The sequence below is a fragment of the Helianthus annuus genome, chromosome 1, assembly GCF_002127325.2.
Source record: "Helianthus annuus cultivar XRQ/B chromosome 1, HanXRQr2.0-SUNRISE, whole genome shotgun sequence".
NCBI classification, from domain to species: domain Eukaryota; kingdom Viridiplantae; phylum Streptophyta; class Magnoliopsida; order Asterales; family Asteraceae; genus Helianthus; species Helianthus annuus.
The window spans coordinates 83,339,075-83,361,498 of record NC_035433.2 but is presented as its reverse complement, the minus strand read 5'-3'; the positions used below and the strand labels follow the sequence as shown (position 1 = coordinate 83,361,498).

At 32.5% G+C, this 22,424-nt stretch overlaps 2 protein-coding genes across 23 annotated transcripts; both read left to right on the top strand.

Moving 5' to 3' along the window:
* Positions 1-8,197: 8,197 nt before the first annotated feature.
* On the top strand, positions 8,198-16,482 carry LOC110873493 (UDP-D-apiose/UDP-D-xylose synthase 1-like). Of its 21 annotated transcripts, none has more exons than XR_004888785.1 (23): positions 8,220-8,325; positions 8,867-8,941; positions 9,022-9,096; positions 9,176-9,256; positions 9,359-9,460; positions 9,551-9,676; positions 9,971-10,124; positions 10,292-10,368; positions 10,774-10,820; positions 10,927-10,975; positions 11,057-11,134; positions 11,354-11,471; positions 11,578-11,666; positions 11,770-11,880; positions 12,683-12,757; positions 13,361-13,424; positions 13,668-13,873; positions 14,147-14,386; positions 14,496-14,610; positions 14,689-14,727; positions 15,280-15,379; positions 15,668-15,748; positions 15,843-16,115. XR_004888785.1 is itself a non-coding variant. In XM_035987583.1 (8 exons), exons 1-6 carry the CDS (start codon positions 8,312-8,314, stop codon positions 9,596-9,598), a joined length of 429 nt encoding a protein of 142 aa, XP_035843476.1. In that variant the 5' UTR covers positions 8,203-8,311; the 3' UTR covers positions 9,599-9,676; positions 9,971-10,124; positions 10,292-10,312. The 21 variants fall into 21 exon arrangements, 2 of the variants coding, with proteins under 2 accessions (XP_035843476.1, XP_035843486.1); XR_004888713.1 differs by having other exon boundaries at positions 11,341-11,471; XR_004888695.1 differs by adding an exon at positions 16,247-16,482 and having other exon boundaries at positions 8,205-8,325; positions 10,927-11,471; positions 15,843-15,920.
* Positions 16,483-19,620: 3,138 nt separating this feature from the next.
* Positions 19,621-21,024, top strand: LOC110873495. 2 transcript variants are annotated; one of them, XM_022122436.2, is made up of 2 exons: positions 19,668-19,858; positions 19,889-21,024. In XM_022122436.2, the coding sequence occupies exons 1-2, from the start codon at positions 19,850-19,852 to the stop codon at positions 20,912-20,914; spliced, it is 1,035 nt and encodes a 344-aa protein (XP_021978128.1). In that variant the 5' UTR covers positions 19,668-19,849; the 3' UTR covers positions 20,915-21,024. The 2 variants fall into 2 exon arrangements, with proteins under 2 accessions (XP_021978127.1, XP_021978128.1); XM_022122435.2 differs by having other exon boundaries at positions 19,621-21,024.
* Positions 21,025-22,424: the final 1,400 nt, after the last annotated feature.

Below are 22,424 nucleotides of genomic sequence, written 5' to 3'. Positions count from 1 at the left end.
GTTAGCTTACTAACTTCAATATCTAACTAGATTAACTAGTTTATTAATAAAAATAAACTTTTAAATAGTAAAACTTAATTAATTTAATTAATTAAACAATGAAAAATTAACCATATTTATAATGAATTAAAATAAAAATAAAATATTTCCGACGATATAACGGATTATAATTTTTGAAAGAGACAAACTTCTAAAAATAGATTTTTAAGTCTCGATTTCTAAATTAGGAAAGTTATGAAAACGCGGAGCGTTACAGAATGTTTGTTGCATGATCACAAGACATGTGATGATTAATGATTAGGTGATAGATGTTATGTGATGCCAATGGTAGTTGGTATGACTTGTTAAACGTAAAATGGTTACTTGTAATTGGGCGGCATAACATTTTTAACGAATATACATACACGATTGGGCCGCACATTAATATGAGATTAACTCACGTGGGCCTTTTATGTAAATGGGCCGCAAACACTAAATTAGGCCACGAGTGGGGATTAGTCGCACAGTCCAAGTGGACTTACTTGGAATGCTTACTGGGCTGGGTTTTGGATCGGGTTGCGCTGTTGGGTCAAACACGAATGGGCCGCATTAAACTGGTTAAACATTTGGGCTGGTGTATTGGGCCGAACATCCGAAGTTGGCCATACGCTTTATTGGGTTTGAACAAATGGGCCATACACTATAAGATTGCGTGTTTGACTAAAATATTGTTTATATAACATACGAGACCCGCGTATTTGCGTATTAATGAATAGAATACGAGTATGGCTATGTGTTTTACTAGTATGTTACTTGTGTAGTGTGAACGAAGAATATGTGATCGATATATCATACGTGACCCCAAACAGTTATTGTAAACATAATATATGATGAGCGTTGTGACATACTAAGTTGGTAATTGGGAACATGAATCTGTGTTATGAACCATTATGTGCACTGAATGACTAGGGTGTATCATGAGATTATATGCATAGTATGCACGATGTCAATTATGTGATTTAATTGTACGTGAACTAATTGTTAATGGTAACAATACTAGGACTTGGTTGACTAACTTGGAATAAGTAACATAACCTACCGAGCAAACTAAAGGTGAGTTCATTTCTCTTGAGCATGCGTCCTGGTGGTTGGGACAGTCATTGGGTATCCCTGAGAGGGATAGGTTTTGGGTAAATCAATTGGGTATTCCTGAGAGGAATACGTTTTGTGGGTAAATATGGAATGTTAGATAATACACTCATCCTATCACCATTAAAGTCCCTCCTTGTTGTTTGTTACCTGAGAGGTAACGGAGTATTAGTTGGTAGCGATATCTAGGTTTGGCACCCTCACCCCGTACCTGAGAGGACGGGTGTGAACTACTGACTCAGTCATGCCCAATGCTTTGATAGGAGCATTGGGGAACGAGCAAAATAAATCTGGAGCCGTCTTGTATTCGGGGTATTATCAACATTGTAATCAATGAACTGAACTAAACACTTGGTAACTAACGTTTTCGTAAAACTATGTACTCACCAGCGTTGTCTGATACACTTGTGTGCATGCTCGCAGGTTTTAGATTATGAGGATCGTGGAACTTGCTGTCTGGGATGCTGGAGTGGTCATGGGTCGTAATGCATGGGTTCGCGGGACAAGTCTAATGGTTTTCGTACATACGGTTTATGTAACACTTAACAAATGATTTATGCTTTCGCCAAATACGATGAGCTATATTTATGTAATGTAATACTGTACCTTAATAAATGAAAGTTTTTATTTAAGTCATGGATGAGTTCAATGTGATTGGTGGCTAGATCCTAGGGCTGGCATATCGTGTATACCCGTACACGATAAGACACGACACGATAAGACACGATACACGAAATCCCATACACGAACACGACACGATAACTTATCGTGTCCTTTTTTTCAAACACGAACACGACACGATATACACGAAAATTACCTGTTAATACCTGTTAACACGACTGTTATACACGAAAATTACCTGTTAATACCTGTTAACATGAACAAAAACACGAACACGACATGCTATCTAAGAGTTATAGAGGGAGTTTAGGGTTTTATTTTTTTTAATTGAATGAGAAATGAAAATAGAAAGGAATTAAGGAACCCACACGCACATGGCTGATGAGTTTTATTTAATTTAATTTCTTATCGTGTACTAACGGGTATTAGCAGGTAAACAGGTATTTAACCTGTTTCTACACGAAAATTAACAGGTAATCTCGTGTCTACCTGTTTGGTACACGATACTTGTTAAGGCCATACACGATACCTGTTAACTCCTTGTAGGTTCGTGTCGTGTATTCGTGTATTCGTGTAAAATTGCCGGTCCTACTAGATCCTGGTACGTCACACGCCTCGCGGGGGTTCCCGCATGTGGTATTTTAGGGGTGTGACAGAGTACCTGCCATTGCCGTAACATGGTAGCTCAATAAATCCCGAACATGAAAAGCAAAGAAGTTTGGGACACGACACCACGCAAAAACCACCTACCAAACTTCAGAAAAAATCGGGCATCCAGTAAACAAATGATCCGCTGACTCAATCCCAGACTCGCAAATCTTGCATAGTTGCCAATGGCGGAGCATAGTGTAAAGTGGGGGGCGTACTCGTCCCCCCGAATGTTTCGGTTAGAAGGGTAAAATTTTCTATTTTTTTGTCCGAAAATTTAAAATTATATAGGATTGTCCCCCCCAATTATTTTGCCTAAATATTTATATAATATATAAATTGGGTTCCATGACTTTCGCCCCCTCGGAACTTTTGGTCAAGCTCCGCCACTGATAGTTGCGAATCAATCTGTATTTGCCGCCTAGCCAGAGCTTCAGATGTCAGTAACCTATCAATAAACACACGCCAAACCACAACCCCCACCTTTTTTTGGAACCCAATTACACCACAAAAAAGACACAGCTAGCTAGCTGCACATTAGAAGCGTCAAAAATCCTTTGTTTCATTCCACTAACTGAAAATCCCGAAGTGCCGCAACCCTCCCATGACCAAGTATCCGGGATTGACGATAACTCCACATTACTTAAGAGCTGCAGCAAATCCCCCATCTCAACTATCTCCTCAGCAGACAAAACATTAGTGTCTTGGTAATTGATAGTATTCTTTGTAATGAATAACTAAGATCTATTTATATAGAGATATTACCATAAAAAGAATAATTACAAATTAGCTAACATACTAGTTAATTTTATAATGATAAAATATTAATAATTATATCAATACTTAAAAAACTAATCAAGAAACAAACTTAATGATAAATGACAAATTATAATAATATTATAAAAGATAAAAAAAAACATGGCTATATATGATCTCAAGCTAGACATTTAATAATATTATAAAAGATAAAAAAAACATGGCTATATATGATCTCAAGCTAGACATTTTTTGAGTAATGCGTAGTTTGAAAATGAGAAACCTTGATGATATTAGCATCACTTTCGTGATTCATTCTTTTGTATTCTCTTTTCGGATTAATTTTCTGGATGCTTTCGAATAATGTTCCACTTTTAAATTTAGAGTTTGTGTCTTATTTTTTTAATTAGAGCTTGTGTTTGATTAAAAATAAAAGAAATCAAACAATAAAACATAGTGGTCAAGTTCTCCGACGCAATGATGTTGTGATGCCATAAAAATTCAAAAGAACCATAAATACCATTTTATAGTGTATTGAATAACTTAAAAGAAATCTTTTTATATAGATAATTTCAGAAAGTTTATTTTTATTAGGAACACTATAAAGTAATCTTAACTATCAATTAATTAAACAAAGACTTATAGATTAAATGAGAGGAGGCACGGGTATTTGTGAAGGGGTATTCTAGTTAATATAAAGCAACAGTTTATTTCTCGTCCAATTTCGATCTGTTTTTTAAACGTTAATAACTATTTCATACGACATTATTTTCTTATAAAAATTGCACAAAAAAATTAACGTTTTTTAACCTTTAAAACAAGAATACTATTACTGTATTTATGAATTTTTTTTCGGAAACCCAGATCCGTAAAACGCAATGGACAAAAACATAAAAATGACTTTTTTTTTTTCTTTCTAAAAGGCAATTGACAAAAAACACAAAGAAATGTCTTTTTTTCTAAAACGCAATAAGCAAAAAATACAAAAGAAATGTGTTATTTCTAAAAAAATTGCTGAAAAACACAAAGAAATGTCATTTTTTTTTTGTAAACTGCAATGGCCTAAAAACACAAATAAATGTCTTATTTCTAAAACGCAATGGCCAGAAAACACAAAAAAAAATTATTTTTTTTTCTAAAACGCAATAGCCAGAAAATACAAAAAAAAGTTTTTTTTTTTTTTTCTAAAACGCAATGGCCAGAAAACACAAAAAATGTCTTTTTTCTAAAACATAATGGCCAGAAAATAAAAAAAATGTCTTTTTTTTTCTAAACCGCAATGACCAGACGCACAAAAAAATGTCTTTTTTTCTAAAACACAATTGACTAAAAACACAAATAAATGTATTATTCCATATATACATTTGCAACTTTTTTGTGCATTATCACATGTACATTGTGTTTTGGGCGTTTTTCAAAAAAAAAAGATGATTTTTTTATTTTTAACCCAAAGGTTTTTACTTTTTACAATTTTAACCCTACATAATTTGTTTTTTCAACTTTAACCCAAAACTTTTCATTATTTGCAATTTACCTTCACAACTTTTGTCACTTATACTTTTCAACTTTCGCAAATTTTCATTTTACTTATAGTTCTAAATTTTTCGAGTTAATACGATGCAACGTGCATGTGTGGTTCAACGTTTTTACCTCTATTTTTCCATGTTTGACAAGTTCGTCGCAACACGCATATCCTAGGTCGAGTCAGTGTTAGTGGTCGATGACGGTTGTGTGACATTAGTACTATTTGACACCGTTTTATGCCCCGCCGCAACGTGGGGTGTGCTTTGGGGGGTTTTCAAAGAAAAAATGGTTATGCATATGTTTGTCGTAACGTTGGCTTCGGGGGTTTTCCAAAAAAATGATTTTTTTTACTTTTCACCCAAAAGTATTTCATAAATTACTTTTAACTCAAAACTATTTGTTTTTTCTTTTACTTTTAACCCAAAACTTTTTATCTTTTGCAATCTATCCTATTAACTTTTTTTTTTATTTTCAAGTTTGGTCCTTTATAGTTTTCATTTTCCGCAAATTTTCGCTTTATGCTTGGTTCTAAATTTTGTGACTTAACACATCGCAACGCAACGTGCGTCTTTGGTTTAACATTTCTACGTTTCGTTCTAAATTTTGCGAGTTAACACGACGCAACATGCGTGTGTGGGTGAACGTTTTTTAATCGTCTATTTTTCCCCGTTTGACAAGTTTAACATAACGTGCGGGTCCTAGATTGACTTAGTTATAACTAAAGAATCCCGCCGCATAGCGGCGGATCGCAATCCTAGTTTTTTCAAAAACGCAATGGACTAAAAATAAAAAAAAGTCTTTTTTTTAAACGTAATGGATTAAAAACACAAAGAAATGTGTTTTTTCTAAATCGTAATGTAATAAAAACACAAAAGAAATGTTTATTATAATACGCAATTGACTAGAAATACAAAGAAATGTGTTTTTTTTTCTAAAACATAATATAATAAAAACACAAACAGTGTTTATTACAAAACGCAATTGACTAAAAACACATAAAAATGTGTTTTACCTAAAACGCAACGGACTAAAAACACATAAAATGTGTTTTCGTAAAACGCAATGGACTAAAAACACAATAAAATGTTTTGTTTCTAAAACGCAATGGACTGAAAATACAAAAAAAATGTTTCTTCATTCTTTTGTAAAACGCAATGACTCGATTCAAAAACCCAGATCGTAAAAATGAAATTCAAAATTTTCTTACATAGATCGAAGCCGATTTCTTCAGATTTCTTCAACGATTGACGAAATTTGAATGCTGGAAACAATTATTAGCGATCGAATCGAACAAATCGAGTGATTCGCTTCAAAATCACAAGAAAAAAAATGAGATATTGTATGAAATTAAATTTGGTTTCTTTAGAAAAGTTAAAGAACACGTTCGTTGGGTGTTTTAATCATTGATTGATAATGAAAATCGCATTATAATATAGTGATTATTGAGATACAAAGTGAAGAAATAATTGAAGATGGTGGTTTTTGAAAATAATAGGTTTTCAAGTTACAAAGAGGGAAGAATGAAGAAGATTAGAAAAAATTGATTAAAATCCCCTTCAATTTTATTTTTAAATTTTGCAATATGTCATAATCTTATTGTTTTTTATCTTTTCTAGCCAAACTAGACTTCCTATTTGATCATCTCCCTAGATAATAATACTGCAAAAACATAAATAATTATCTTACTATTAAAACTAGAGATAAATTAATAATGAATAGACAAACTTTAAACTAAACGATAAATTAAAAATAAAAACAATACTGAATAATAAACTCCACAACTGTTGTGAACCGATTAGAACACCATGGCCCAGTTTAGCAGCCCATTTCATAAGCCCATTAAGAGAACAAGTATGTGGAAATATGAAGGAAAGATAAAAGCTGAAGAGTGAAGAGATTGAGAACATGAATGATTATTGTTAATCAACCACTATCTTGTACTACATTCCCTTTCCTTCACTATCTTGTACTACATTCAGTTTCTTATATATAATCAACCACATATCAATATAAATCTACTATATTCCATTTGTGTTTGAATTATTGTTTAGTTGTGAATTATCCATTCACAACAACACTCATCGAATTCTTCTTTATTAACAAGAGCAAATTAGCAACATGAACTTGGTTCTTGGAAGCCCTTCAGATTATCAAGGTTTTCTTTTGTGGTATATACATCCTCGAAAATAATATTATGATATTGTATTGTATTGTGCCTAGATGCTTATAAATACCGAATATATGATGTTATTGTAGATAGGTGGATTCTATTGTAGAGGATGCCCCATATCTACGGGTGAAGTAAAGCTTAGAAGTTCAAATCCGACTGATTCTCCGGATGTTAAATTCAACAATTTCAAAGAACCAGAAGACATGGAAAAATGTGTTGATGGGATTAGTACCTAAAAGCAATTGAATCTAAAGCACTATCTAAGTTTAGATATGCAAATATGACTACTCAGTTAAAATTGGTAGGCTGTTGACGAGTCGAGCCGAATCGAGCGGACCTTTGCTCGTATTTGGCTCGTTTACAAACTGAATCGAGCGCAGCGGCTCATTTAAAACCGAGCCTCAAATTAATAGAGCATTTTTCGAGCAGTAAATATTCCAAACGAGCGTCGAGTGAAGTTCAAGCGATTTGGACAATCATGTCGCCCGAGTTAAATTTGCTGGGAGAGATAGTGACAATGTTTGGTCTCAAGTTTTATGTCTTTAAAAACAGGCATATTTCATGGCATAGTATTTTTCTTATGAATAATAATGTTGTGGTCGACGAGGCGATGATTATATTTCACGAACAATAACGTTGAGAACAGAAGGCGTTCGACTTAGGGTAATGACACAAAACATTGAGGTGATGAGCAGACTGTTGTTTATTGGTTTAGAGTTTAATTTTTAGATTTGATATTAATTTTTTATTGGCGTGATTGAACTAGTACGTATGAATATAGTTGTAAATTTATATATAGTGGACCAAAATCTACTAGAGTGTAAATATAAAATTATAAATTTAATTTATATTTAACTATATATGTATGTGTAATGTGTGTATATATATAGGTGTGTGTATATATGTATAATTTATATTTGTGTATATATATGTGTATCCACGTGTGTATATATGTGTATATGTGTATGTATATATATATATATACTAATTAAAAATAATAATTCAAGGCGAGCAAACCTTTACTCATGCTTGGTTCGTTTACAAACCGAACCGAGCAGAGCGGCTCGTTTACAACCGAGCGTCAAATCGAACGAGCGTTTTCCGAGCAATTTCCAAACAAGCGTCGAGCGATTCGAACGGCCCTACATAAGGGTAGTTTAGTTCTTTTTACCATATCTACTACTTCTAATAAAACAAAATAATCTTTAGCCACTTGTCATTAGCTTAAGCCATTGCTTGCCACGTGGCATTTGATGAAACCCTTATTTTCTCAATTGACCGCCATTTCTCTTTGGTGAAGGATCACGCGGGATCCGTTTACACACATTCGGGTCAAGCGGCTTTTGGTATATAAACACACAACCCGACCATTTTCATTCCCTATTCTTCATATTCTCACAAGGCGATTAGGGTTTCTACAGTTTCAATCTTACATCTCCCTGTCATTGCATCCCTAAAGATCGTATGTCTTCATCACGGTATTAATCCCTCTTCCATCTATTAATCACTCATCCTCTTCAATGTCGCAACATGTTTCGGTTGGATTTGTTCAAATCACAAGTACGGTTCTAACAATCATTGTTCAAATCAACTGTTTTTTTTTTCAGATTTTATGAATATAACTGTTTTGATTTTAGGGTTTTTTGATTTGTCATTTTTCTTTGATTCCTTATCATACTGATTTTTATTGTAAGTAACAACATTATCCAATTTCAGAATCGTACCCTAAAAACAATTGATGTGAATGGCCGAAAACCCTAAAATTGGATAGATATGTTTTCACCTTTTTTTTCAGATTTTATTGATAGCAGTTATTGGTTTGACTTCTTAAAATATGTATCTTAGGTATATAATTCAAAAAAAAAATGTGTTTTCAGTTATTGGTTTGACTTCTTAAAATTGTACGCATTCAGTTCGGTCTCAGGTATATAATTAAAAAAAAGTGTTTTTTTTTTTTTTTATAAATTGTTATGATATTTGTGTAGTTTCATGCTTAATTTGTACGCGTTTGTACGCAAGGCTGCATCGGATTCAAATAACGATGAAGGAAAGAGCAACACGAGTTCTGAGTTAGGTGAACCGATTAATCTCAAGGTATTTAGATGTGTTTTTTTTATAAATTGTTATGATATCTGTGTAGTTTCATGCTTAATTTGTACGCGTTTGTACGCAAGGCTTCATCGGATTCAAATAACGATGAAAGAAAGAGCGACACGAGTTCTGAGTTAGGTGAACCGATTAATCTCAAGGTATTTAGATGTGTTTTTTTATAAATTGTTATGATATTTGTGTAGTTTCATGCTTAATTTGTACGCGTTTGTACGCAAGGCTGCATCGGATTCAGATAACGATAACGACGAAGGAAAGAGCAACACGAGTTCTGAGTTAGGTGAACCGATTAATCTCAAGGTATTTAGATGTGTTTTTTTATATATAAATTGTTATGATATTTGTGTAGTTTCATGCTAAATTTGTACGCATTTGTTAGTAACAAGTTGATTGTTAATTCAGGTAATGGGGATTTCCGTGTCATCAGTATGCATTTCTGTTCACATCGGTCAAGCCGGAATCCAAGTCGGCAACTCACGCTGGAAGCTCTATTGTCTCGAACATGTAAACAGAAGTTTGAAACCGGAATCCAAGTGTCATTATTTAGGGCTGTTGATGTAAAAATTTTCAAGTGTCATTATTTTTTTGTCACAGTATGCAGTGATTTTGACCAACGTAAGCATGGTGGATTCAACACTTTGATACCTTTAAGAAGGGGCAAAGAAGGCCGCCAAGCAACAAAGAAGGGGCAAGAATATGCTGGAGATATGTGGCAACATTGTAAGTTTCTTTCGCATGGGAATATTTGAACATTATTCTTTTATATATCTATATTGGTAGCATTCTCTTAATTGATAATGTGTATGTTAAATAAAATTCCATTTGATACATCTAAGCAACAAGATTTCTTTGTTTTTCAAGTTATAATGTACAAAGATTTGTAAAGTAAAAGAATTCACATTTGTTTCTGAAGTGTTTTCTTTTAAAAAGAGATCTATTATGGATGGATTTCAGTGTCTCTGATTGTGATAGGGATTAAAATTGGGAATAGGAATAACTGTGATAATGTGATAGGTTTACCGTTTTGCCCCTGTTAAGGAGGGTCCCTTTAAAGAGAAGCATCTTCAGTTCGGTCTCGGGTATATAATTCAAAGGATCTTCCGCAATGATCATAAGCATTTGTGTGTAGCCCTTTGTCAGTTTCACTCCTTCATAAAGCTCCTGATATGTAAGTGCATTCTCAAGTTTTTCCACAACATCTAACATGGTTGGGCGTTCTCTATGAGAATTCTGCAGACATCTAAATGCGATGTCCGAATATGTTTCCAAAGATTTCTGATCTATCTGCTGTTTTAGATCGTCGAAGATCATCTCTTGTAATTTATTCTGTTTCAGGGGTGCCAACATCAGGTTCGCGCAAAAAAATGGGAGGTTTTGATGCTTAAAAACTTTAGCATTCCAATTCTCATCGAGTAAGAAGCTGGGACTTTTTATATCTTTGTGGACAGTTCTTTGATTTATACCATTGGCAATTGAATATAACTACGCCATGGACTTTCAAAGTTAAACATGATCTTCATGAAAGATAACTATTTTAGTGAAAAGATGACAAGAAATTATAAAACCATAAAAGAGAATTTTGAATTCAGAAAGTGTTATTATGTTTAACTTTGAAAGTCATGTTACATGTTTTGACTTTTTATTTCAAAATTTGAAATTTAAATTAGTTATGGATACTTATCAAAATTTTGGAAATTGTAACTTATTTCCAAATATACCGAGACAACTTATTTTAAATTTGTTATTGCTTTTGAATTCCATGTCAATTTCCATTCTCACCATTTGAAAAGATATAGGTCATCTACTTTTCTTTTTAGGGAGATGATTCAGGAAAGTAACAAGGTACTGAAGGAGCTATAAAGAGGTATGTTATTTAATCTTTTGTTTATTTCTTAAATTTATTCAATAAAATTGTGTTATTGTTCACTGGTTTCGTTGTTGTCGATGTGTGATTTATGTCTTTTTTTCAGAAATGTATTTTGACAGGGGGAACTTCTATGACTTTACCTCGCTTGATAGGTCTTCATACAAAAAAAAATAATGGTTTTGTGTTGTCTTTAACATCCAATATTGATTTGTATTGTTTTTTTGGATTTGAAGTCATTCTCATCTACGGTTTGTTCATCTTCGACCGATTCTCTTTTCGTATTCTACTAATCAAATGTCGTCATCTACAAGGTATGAATCCCTTCTTTATGTATTGTTATGATTTAGTGTTGATATTAGATATAATTTTTTTGGATTATGTGGATTCTTGACTGAACCAAATGTGAAGAAGAAGAAGAAGATTGTAAATGAGCTTTGAGGTCATATCAAAAATCAAACAATGAAATTATTGTTAAATGTCTGATTTAGTTACAATGTTTCTGCTATAATTTTTGTAGTGGTGTTCAACAGTGGGATGCCAAAAGTGTGAAATCAGATTATTGATGGTGAAGAACCAATTTGATTTGAAGACCTTGGACTTGGACAGATCTCTAAAGTTTTGCAATGCATTTGAGGAGAAGACCTACATGTAATCTATAAAGTTTTGCAATTCAAGAGGATGTAGGATAGTAGTTTTTTTGGTTATTGGTATCTTGGGTATTTTAATTTATTAACCTTATTTTTTTCTATAACAGTAAAAGGGATTTATAGCAAATCAGTTGTTGGAGGGTAGCAAACCAGTTGATATCTCTAAGAACCCGTCTTGAGTTGTTCTTACACTTAAGTAAGAATCTATTTTTTTTCAAATTAATTTCATGTATATTTTTAATAATCTATCAATAGAGCTTTAAATTCTAAGTCGTCCTGATTGGAATTGATAATGTCAGAGGATGAATGTGATAGTGGAGTTGAAGAAGACATGGAAGCCCTAAAAACGGCCTTTTCTGTGACGGGCAAATCCCCAGCCGCCATTTAAAGGCGCTTCTCTCACTAGAACGGTTGGTACCTTTTGACTCCTGTTTGTCTTCTTTTTTCGACATAGGTTAAACTCATTCTTTTGTTTTAATTAATCATCACTAGCTTATTTGTTCGTTTCCACTCAAACTGATCATAATTAAGCACATGATCATTAACTAATTCATCTATAGGAGTTCTTAAGGAATGACTTCTGAATTAAAAGATGTGTTTGTATATATTATGTTTTTATCATGAAATCTTTACTACTCCGCATTGATATGATGTATGTTGAGGCAACTGACTTGAATTAACAGGTACTTTTATATATCAAAATTTGATAGTCAGATAACCCTAATAATTGATTTGGTTAAATGGAATTGATATGAAACAATGGTTTCATGGGCAAAGGATAGTGGGGGCGGGAGGGGGCGGCCGACCCCCCGAACTTTTCGCTCAGTAGTGGAGAGTTTGTTGTTTTCGTATAGAAATTTTTGCGTATATATGTTTTCGACCCCCGTTTTATAGAAATTTTTGTGTATATACGTTTTCGACCCCCGGTCGGAAATCTCAAGCTTCGCCACTAAATGGTTTTATACTTTTATGTTTTTTTTTTGCTTTTTGTTTTATAAAGTTGATATACTTTTGGTGTCTAATAAAATAATAGGTTTATAGATAGCTAGCTCGTGTTGCATGAATCTTAGTTTGACATGAAGCTTAGTTTTAATCTCTTATGATATTTAAATCAGTACTCAGCATTTATTGTATCTAGAGACCATTGGACTTTGTTGACTGGTCAAAGCTAACAAATGTTATTATTCTAATTTATTTGTGTTGATTGTTTAGGAAGATCATACAGAGTGTAGTTGCGTGAACCAACTCCTTACAACAAATATGTCATATGAGGAGTGCTTATATCAGGTACTGTTATATAACAAACTTGATGCATTAGATACGATAAAATCCATATTATGTTAATAGTCAGATAATTTCTTTTAATTGAAACAATTTAGGTCAAAGTGGGTGGGTTGGGTAACTGGTCAAAATGGTTTCGGGTCAAATTGGTGGTTTTAATTTGCTGGTGAAATGGTTAGGCTGGGGTTGGGCCAACCGTCAACATATCAACCATTTTTGTTTCGTTTTTATGTTTTCTAAATAACTAATGCGTTACATATGATGTTAATTCAAATGGCTGGGTTGGTTAACCGGTCAAAAGTGAGCCACCTTAAAATGGAAAATTTTAACATGCTGCTTAACCGAACAACACACTTTTGGAAATCTTATAGACACTGTAAGCATTTTAGTTACGGTTTAAAAAGCTAGGCCAAACACCCCCTTAGTGATAAAGAACCTTTTAGGTTCCCGAAAATGCCCAATAGCCATCTCTGCTTCCAAGTTCATCTTCTTTGTAAACAATTTATATTCTAATACATCGTTTCAACCTCCGATAAACCATCAAATCTTAAACTAAGCTTGCATCGGTTGGATCTTAGTTGTGAATTATGAGTTCCGTTGTGAAATCAGAGGAGGAATGGAGTGCAGTTCTTTCTCCTGAACAATTTCGCATCCTTCGAAACAAAGGAACTGAGTAAGTTGATTACTTCATCCACTCAATTTTTTTTATTTTCGGTTCCCAAATAGTTAGGATCATTTATAAATTTCAGTAGCACAACTGATCATTTCACTTCATTTTCTATCAATTTAATTTTAATTTAGCAAATAGGATGATTCCAAAATTGATAGTATTTGTTAAAATATGGTCATAACATTCATTTCAAAGACTTATGTTTTTTTAAGTTAGTGTTATATTGTTTGTATTTGTTGTTTTTAGTACATGGTTTGTATTTGTGGGATGAGGCGTATGAGTCTAAGTGAGCTAAAGTTGCTCTTATGAGAAGATGGGCCAGAAGCGTACAACTGTGTGCTGAATGGAATTGGTCTGAAGCCTTGAATCCTGGAAGGCGTATATAAAGAGTCATCGTCTGAATATAAGAGTTTTTGATATAAGCGTTCTTGAATAAAACGAGTAATGACAATGTAAGCATATGAACACTTTTGGCCTATTTGGTCATTTCATTTATTTTCTTCTTGAAAAAAAAAATCAAGTTTACCCGGTTGACCCCTTTCAATAAGATACCCATGAAAATGGTTTTGGGTTGAGACAGGTCATTTTTCATATCGGTTGAAATAAATTATGCGTAGTACATGTCGAATGGTCATTTTTCATGTGAAAATTGATTTGGGTTGAAATTTTAGCTTTTATCAATGGTTTTATGTGTTCATGATGGTGTACTTTAATTACTTTTGCAGGTGATATCAAATGAGAGAATGTGTTTGTTGCTTTTTGGAATTGGCTTTATCTTGCTAACTTTGCATCCTTTGAACCAACATAGCAACATACATCCCTCATGATCCATCTGATTTTTTTTTTTTGGCTTTGATACCAAAGGAATGAGATGCAATTATCTTGCACATGAGGTAAATTTGTATTTCTTAAATGTTGTGAAGTATATGGGAAAACCATCGGTAGCTTTCTTCCCCAAGATACAGGTAAGGATACAGATATATTTAACTTTCAGTAGCTTTTTTCCATAATTCAGTTGAGTACTTAAATCAGTTGAGTACTTGCTAAGTCTTTTTTGTTATTAACTACTTACAGGATCCTGCTTACTATATTCTCAAAGAAGACACATCCCCTTGCATTTTTTGCTCAATCGAGAAACAACGATGGTCTTATGCATGTGCAAAACAGTTAATTGAGAGGTTCATCTATGGTGAGCATACTCTCTTTCGACTCATTTAGTTATAAGATTCCCTGTTGCATGATTTCATTACTTTCATTTTCATTGCAGCCGAGGGTGCTGAGAATGGTTTTGAGAATGCTTTTATCGGTAATTTTAATATCATGAAGTACTTATATATATGCATGTATAAAACGTAAAACATATTATATATAATATTAATAGCAATATCGAAAGTCAAAACTCAAAAGTGCCAATATTTGAAACATGCTCTAATCTTACGCCATGAAATCTTTCTCCGAGTCCACATCAAAAGGCATCCGCAATGACGGTCAATAATGGTCAAATATCGGTCAATATCGCCGATAAATCGATAATATCGGAACCGATATTTGACACCAATATTTTGTGAAGGGCCAGTAATCGATATCCCACCGATATTAACTGCATAGATCTTCAGTTTCATTTTGTAGGCTGTTAGTAAACCGTTACAAGTACATTTATGTTTTCCCAGTTAAAAACCTAGAAGTTAAAATATTGGAGGTTGATGCTTGAACAATTGGTGTGTAACTTTAATAGGATTGATTTTGATTGAGTTGTGTGAATTTGATTTCTGGCTTTATAACAGGTGGTTGGGGGATTGATGCTTAATATTGTGATGGGTTATGATAGAAAAAGTGTTAAAAGGATGTTTTGTTGCAGGTTTATATATGCATTTATGGGATTGGGCGTTGTTCTGTGTTGCATCTCTTGCATTGGTCATATTGCAGCTGAAGCTATCCATGGATGTTGCCTTTGTTTTGTATCCTTTTTATTCCTTTCGTTTATCTCGGTTATGTTTGTAAACATTTGCAATGGTCTGTGTGATGTCCGTACATAGTCAACGAGGGTGATGATTTCTGTATGTTCACCATAGGTAGTCTATTTTCCATATGTCTAATTTTTAGTAAAATTGATATCAATGTATGTGAATAGTACTCATAATATAGGCAGAATTAAAACGGGGGTCAATAGGTTGTTTATGTCATGCTTTTTACTCATTCAGTTGATTCAAATTTCTTAGTTACTTCCTTAGCATGAAATTTGGCAGTACACCATACTGAAAATAGTTTTGATCCAGCTTGAGGTGGCTTTGGTCGGGTTCATTGTACTTGATCATCGTTGGGAAAAGGTGTGTTACACTGTCACTGTGATTAGTACAAAAATGTATATTTGCGTTGTTTTTAAGATTTTTCACCAAAGTACCAACATTTGATGTTTTTTAGGATCTACCAGAGGACCCAACTGAAAGCATTGATAGAATTCGGGAATTCATTGAAGACAATGTTGAGATTTGTAAATGGGTCGGCATTACTACTTTGTTACCATGTTTTTCTTAGTGCCTTTATGATACAACTGTGCTTTCTTAATGCATTTGGTTCATCATTGCAAGTTATACTTTCAAGGCTAACAATATAATTCAGTCTGAAAGTTAAAAGGAAAACAGATCAAAAGTGTTATAGCCAACATATTAATATGCCAATTTGTTTGTAGGATTTTATTTATGTATTAATCATTAATAATGAATGTAAATAATTTTATGTATTAATCATTAATAATTTGTTTATTTATGTATTAATCATTAATAATTAATGAAAAGGCATCTCAACCGTTTGTTTAATTTGTGTAGATAAATTCAAGGCTTAAATGAGGCATGAGAATATGTATTTGGTATAAATTGCATGCGTGACGATGCCAGAACTGCAAGCTCTGATACGTGTATGGGAGCAAAGAACTCCACCACTCTATCCTACCGGTGATTACTTTGTAGCAAAGAGTATTTGTCAATAAATTATTTTTGTATGATTTAGTTATGTGTTAATCATAAATAGCTTTACTATGATTTATTTCATTGATTATTGATTACATGTGTTCTGCTCAATATATGTTAAGGTCAAAATAGGTTCAGGTCAGTCAAAACGGGTTTTGCTCAAAATAGGTTCATGTCAATATGTGTTCTGCTCAATATGCATTAAGGTCAAAACTGGTTAAAAATGCTTTATTTAAGAAAATATATATCAAATAACCAAAGTTATAAAAAAGTAATTAAAAAAAATGAAATCTATCCGGGTTCTAAAAATTGCTATAAAATCATTTGTACAATAACATCTCAATACCTATAAAAAAATGAATCAAAACATATTTACCTAAATGAGAAAAATCATATTTTTATATGTTTATATTGAAAAGTTCTTTCATTACAAAGTTAATCTCATTGCCAGTATATATTATATGCTTGTGTTAAGCCACCCGCGAAGCTCGCGGGATCTTAGGCTAGTTAATTAAATATAATCTAATACTAATAAAGAAGTCTCTTTAATGCCACATGGCATTCTCTCATAATAAAGAATTTTACCAAAATGCCATGTGACAATTTATCATACAACATCAACCATAATAATAGATAATACATAAATTAATATAAAGATCATTATCCACCTTAATAAATAATTATATTTATATATCATCTTACTCAAAAGAAATTGATATACCATCATGCTTGATTTAATAAATTATATTATATGATATATAGATAAAAATATAAAAATTACTTTATCTCTTGAATATAACGATTTTACGTATTAAAGATCAAGATTATCTTCATCTCTATGACATACGATAAATAGTCATTATATTTTTTTAATATGTTTGTATTTAATATGAATATCCTTTAAAATCAAAAGACTTTTAATCATTAGTTTATTATTATATCTAAAAAACTAATATTATTTTTTATTATTATTAATATTTTCGATTTAATGATTTATGCATTGTTATATTTATTTTATTATTTGATAATATAACATCTCATTAAGATTAACCACATATATTTCTAAAAGCAAATGATTTAAAATATAAATTATTGATAAAGATGATAAGGTAACAAATCTACTAATAAATAAAAAGTCCCCTGAATGTCAGATGTGACTCTAATTTAACTTTTAATGAATATCAAATCTTATTTAACTTTTAATATAAGATTTCAATTATTGTCACGTCACTACGCCAAAATAGGGATACAGCCACACAAAAAAAGTGTGACTATATGTCTTTCGCCACATATATCTTTTTCATGTCAAGTGTGACCAAAGCTCAAGTCATTGTATATATCATACGGCCACACATACTTTTTAGTGGCCTTAGAACTTAAAAGTGTGATTAAAAGTTACCAACATTTTTTGTTAAATCAAGCATTTCCTCCATTAAGTGTGGCTAACGGGTTGCACCAGCCACATGAATTTAATTTAAGTGTGACTGTTTCTATTATATAGTCACATATATTTACTAAAAACTATGTTTTGGCCACATCAATTAAAAGAATGTGTGACAAAAAAGGTTGTTGTAATCAAACATTTTGTCTATTAGGTATGCTAAAAGATAGCAACGGCCACATGAATTTACTGTAAGTGTGGTCGGTTTTATTATATAGTCACACGAATTTATTGTAAGTGTGGCTAAAAATTGTTACTGGACACACAAAATACTTTTGGACTTACATTATATTTAAAAATATTTATTGTAAATGTGTCATTCTCTCATTCAATCTTACAATTTAGACTTACATTATATTTAAAAATATTTTTTTAGTCCTTATCCTTACTAATATAATAGATTTAATTTAGTTATTTTAATAACCATATTAGGATGCACTATTTAATTAATTTTATAGATAAAGACAATGTATTTTATTAATTATTATCGTAAAATAAAAAAATACAATAATGAGATCTTTTTTATTAAACCGTCTTTATATTAATACTAATCGAAAAAACGCAATAATTAGATTATACTAATATTACATTTTTTTAACTATGTGATCAGGATCATATAGAAGTATGATTTACATTTTTTTTTTATTTTACGTGTGTAAAACACGGGCTTGTAACATTTATAAATTAAAACATTATTCAATCTAAGTTTTCTTTATATTTAATCCGTGTAATACACGGGTTTATAGACTAGTTGTATAATAAACAAAACAAAATTAAAAACTTAATATGATATAAGAAGTTTTTATGCTTTAAGTCAATGTTTGACATATTTAATCTATTTACATTTGAACTAAATTTTTAAGTTGAAATATTAAGAAAAGACCAAAACTATTAACTCATGAAAAAATGGTTAGAAGTTATGTTTAGCGATTTTTAAAAGAGGCTTGGTGATTGTTTTTTATGCTAATTCTTTTGTTTATACTCATTTGCTCTTCATAAATTAATCGTATTAGCAAATTGATTTTAAAAATAAATAACGTGAAACTCTTTTCACAACGTGCGGCAAACATAAAAACCTATTGCGGGCAATCCTACTAATACATATATTTTATATTTTTAATTATAAAATATATATTTGCTCCCCAGTTAAAACTAGGGGTGCAAACGAGCCGAGCTACTCGCGAGCTACTCGAGCTCGGCTCGAAAAAAAGCTCGAACGAGCCGAGCTTAAACGAGCTAGAGCTCGAGCCCGAGCCTAAAAACAAGCTCGTTTAGTAAACGAGCCCGAGCCCGAGCTTCGCTTATCGAGCTCGAGCCGGCTCGCGAGCCTTAACGAGCTTTCTTTTTATATATTTTTAATTAATATATTAAACATATATTTAAATAATAATATTTACCATTTATATAAATATGAAAAAATAACTAAATTATATATAACAATAATTATAATTAATAAAAATTAATTAATAAATACTAAAAGAGTCGAGCCCGAGCCGAGCTCGAGCTTCAAAAATTACCTTCGAGCCGAGCTCGAGCTTTAGAAATAAAGCTCGAATCGAGCCGAGCTCGAGCTCGAGCTTTCATAAGTTAAACGAGCTCGAGCCTGGTCGAGCTCGGGCTCGGCTTGGCTCGGCTCGTTTGCACCCCTAGTTAAAACAATAGTACATGGGCATTGGGAAAGTGGGTCAGTGTGTCCAATTATCCTTTTCTCACCAGATAAGCATCAAGTGGTTCGCTGAAACTTAAATTCCACAACAACAATATCGCATCACCGATCACTACCTTTGTCTCTTTAATTTCTTTTTTCTCACAAAATCCAAAACCCAAAACACTATACATATTTCACAACTGGATGTACAAGTTCCTAATAAATGAATAACCTGGATCTAGTAATTAAACCTCTGGAAGAAAATAATATCTTCTTTTATGCTCACAAACACGGTAGATACCCTCTTTATCAAACAATCAAAACCAAAATATTTTCTCTAAATTCATAGTTTTATTGTTTGATCTTTCAAAGTATGGCTTACTATGATGATGGGTACATTTGGGCTCAAGAACACACCACTTTTTTTCCTGTAGCTCACCAAGATCCAGTAAGTTTTTCTAATTATGAAACTTATGGTTATGTAGATACTAATTATGATGCATCCAATGTTTGTGTGTTTAATGAGGCAAAATCCATAGATCATGGTTATGAATATGATTATAGTTATAGTGATACTTATGATTATGATAAGGGTTATGATTATGGTGATTGTCATGATTGGTATTCATCTCCTAATACTGACATCAATTACTTGGCACAAAACTATATGGAGCCTAAGTTAATTGCGTACGAACCGGTTGAGTGTGATACGGGCTATGTCTCGTATCATACACAACATTCGATATCGTACTCAAAAGTGGATCCGGGGTTTAACGAACCTGAATTTGAGGAGTACGATCCAACCCCATATGACGGTGGATATGATATTGTAAGTGCGTATGGAAAGCCCCTTCCACCCTCGGATAAAACATGTTATCCACGTTCCAAACCCAAACCTGTTGCGCCTAGGCCCACGCCTAACTCTGAGTCTCTACCTAACACCAAGGCCAGTCCTAAGCCTGAGCCTGAGCCTAAGCATATGCCTATTGCTACTCCTATCCCTCTTCCCAAGCCCGAGCCTAAGCCTGAGCTTGAGCCTGAGCCTGAGCCTGAGCTTGTGCATGCTTTGGTTCCTGTGCCTGAGCCATTAGAGTTGAATGAGGTTGGAGAAAGGGAAAAGAAAGAATACAATTATCCTGGCTATGGATATGATTATCCCTGGCCAGAATATGACAATGCACATGCAATTGGAGCGGGGTACGATTATGGATATGGGAAACAAGTGGTTCAAATTCCTCCATGTGAATACAGTCCAGAAGTTGTGGACTTTTGTGAAAGCATTTTTGGAAGCTGGCCTTGTTTGGCTCGGATTAGAAAGCAACAAATGGGCGTTGTTAATAACTCCCAAATGAGTACTCCAGAAATTGGGCAACGTAATCCATGGGAAGAATGTGCTAGTTACTTCTTCGGACGCCCAATAGCATCTTACAATGTATAGGACTATGGTAATCGATATGTTAGTAATTGTGATTGTATGTGTAATATTGCATATTCTTTTGTACCACTTTTTGGCCTTTTATGATTCAAATAATTGTTCAATCATCTCAATCTTATTTGGGTAGTGAGAATATCCGCGCGTTGCCGCGGGTTTCTATGCTTTTTTGCCGCACATTGCGTTAAAAGTTTCACGTAATTTATATTTAAAACCAATTTGCTAATACAATTAATGTATTAATTCATAAAGAGCAAATGAGTATAAACAAAAGAATTGGCATAATAAACAATAATCACCAAGGCTCTTTTGAAAATCGCTAAACATAACTTCTAACCATTTTTTCATGAGTTAGTAGTTTTGGTCTTATTTTAATTATTAATATTTCAAATACAAAATCTAGTTCAAATGTAAATAGATTCAATATGTCAAACATTGACTCTAATGTATGTCTAAAGCATAAAACCTTCTTATATCATATTCAACAACTATATAACAAAGAAGTTAAAAGTGTTTCAGGTGAGCCCTACCGAACCAACCTAAGTAAAATACAATTTTGCCCTCTAGTACTAAAATAAACTTTCATAATCTTGTATACACAATGCTTTATATTTAGTTACCAAATTGCAGAAAATAAAGATGGTACAAGTTTTTGTGTACACATGCAGATTCCAAAAGTTGGAGCTACCAAACTTAGTGACACAAAAAGCCCATGGACTTAAAGTTGCATTTGCAAAAAAGCAAAACATGAACTTGGCAGTTTGAGAAATGTGACGGTTGACAAATAGGGTTTAAACATTCGGTCTCTGAGTGTACAAACTGTGTATATATATAAGAGCAGAAGGGATACACTGTAATCATAGTTGATAGAAATGGTCACAATTGGTGCTCAATTTCACAATAAAAATGGTTGGCAACAGAGAGATCCTCCGAACTTTGGTTCCAAACCTGCGTCTAGCCATCAGTGCACTACTAGAAAACTACATTTTTTCCTACAAAAGTTTCCTACAAATTTCCCACAACTCAATTTTTTTTACAATTTTCCTACAATTTTCTAACAAAAAAGAAAAACAAAAAAAGACCCAAAACATTTTCACAAATTTCCTACAAAATTGCCACACAATAAGCATTTGTAGCAATTTCGTCACAAAAATTATAACCTTTTCGACAAAATTCCGACAAAAATTATAAAATTTTATATTACTTGTAACTACAACAAAATAAATAATTTAAAAAATATAAAATATTAAATTTGTCAGAAATTTGTAGCAAATTTACACCAGTTGCTACGAATTTCCTACAAAAAAGCTATTATTCAACAAATTAAGAAGAAAACACAATTTTAAAAAAATAAAATATTAGATTTGTCGGAAAATTGTAGCAAACAGACACCAGTTGCTACAAATTTCCTACAAACGAAAGTAATTTTATTTGTTATTTATCAATTTTATAAAAAAAATAATTTTAAAAAATATTATAATAAGTTTGTCGGAAATTTGTAGCAAATTGACAGCAG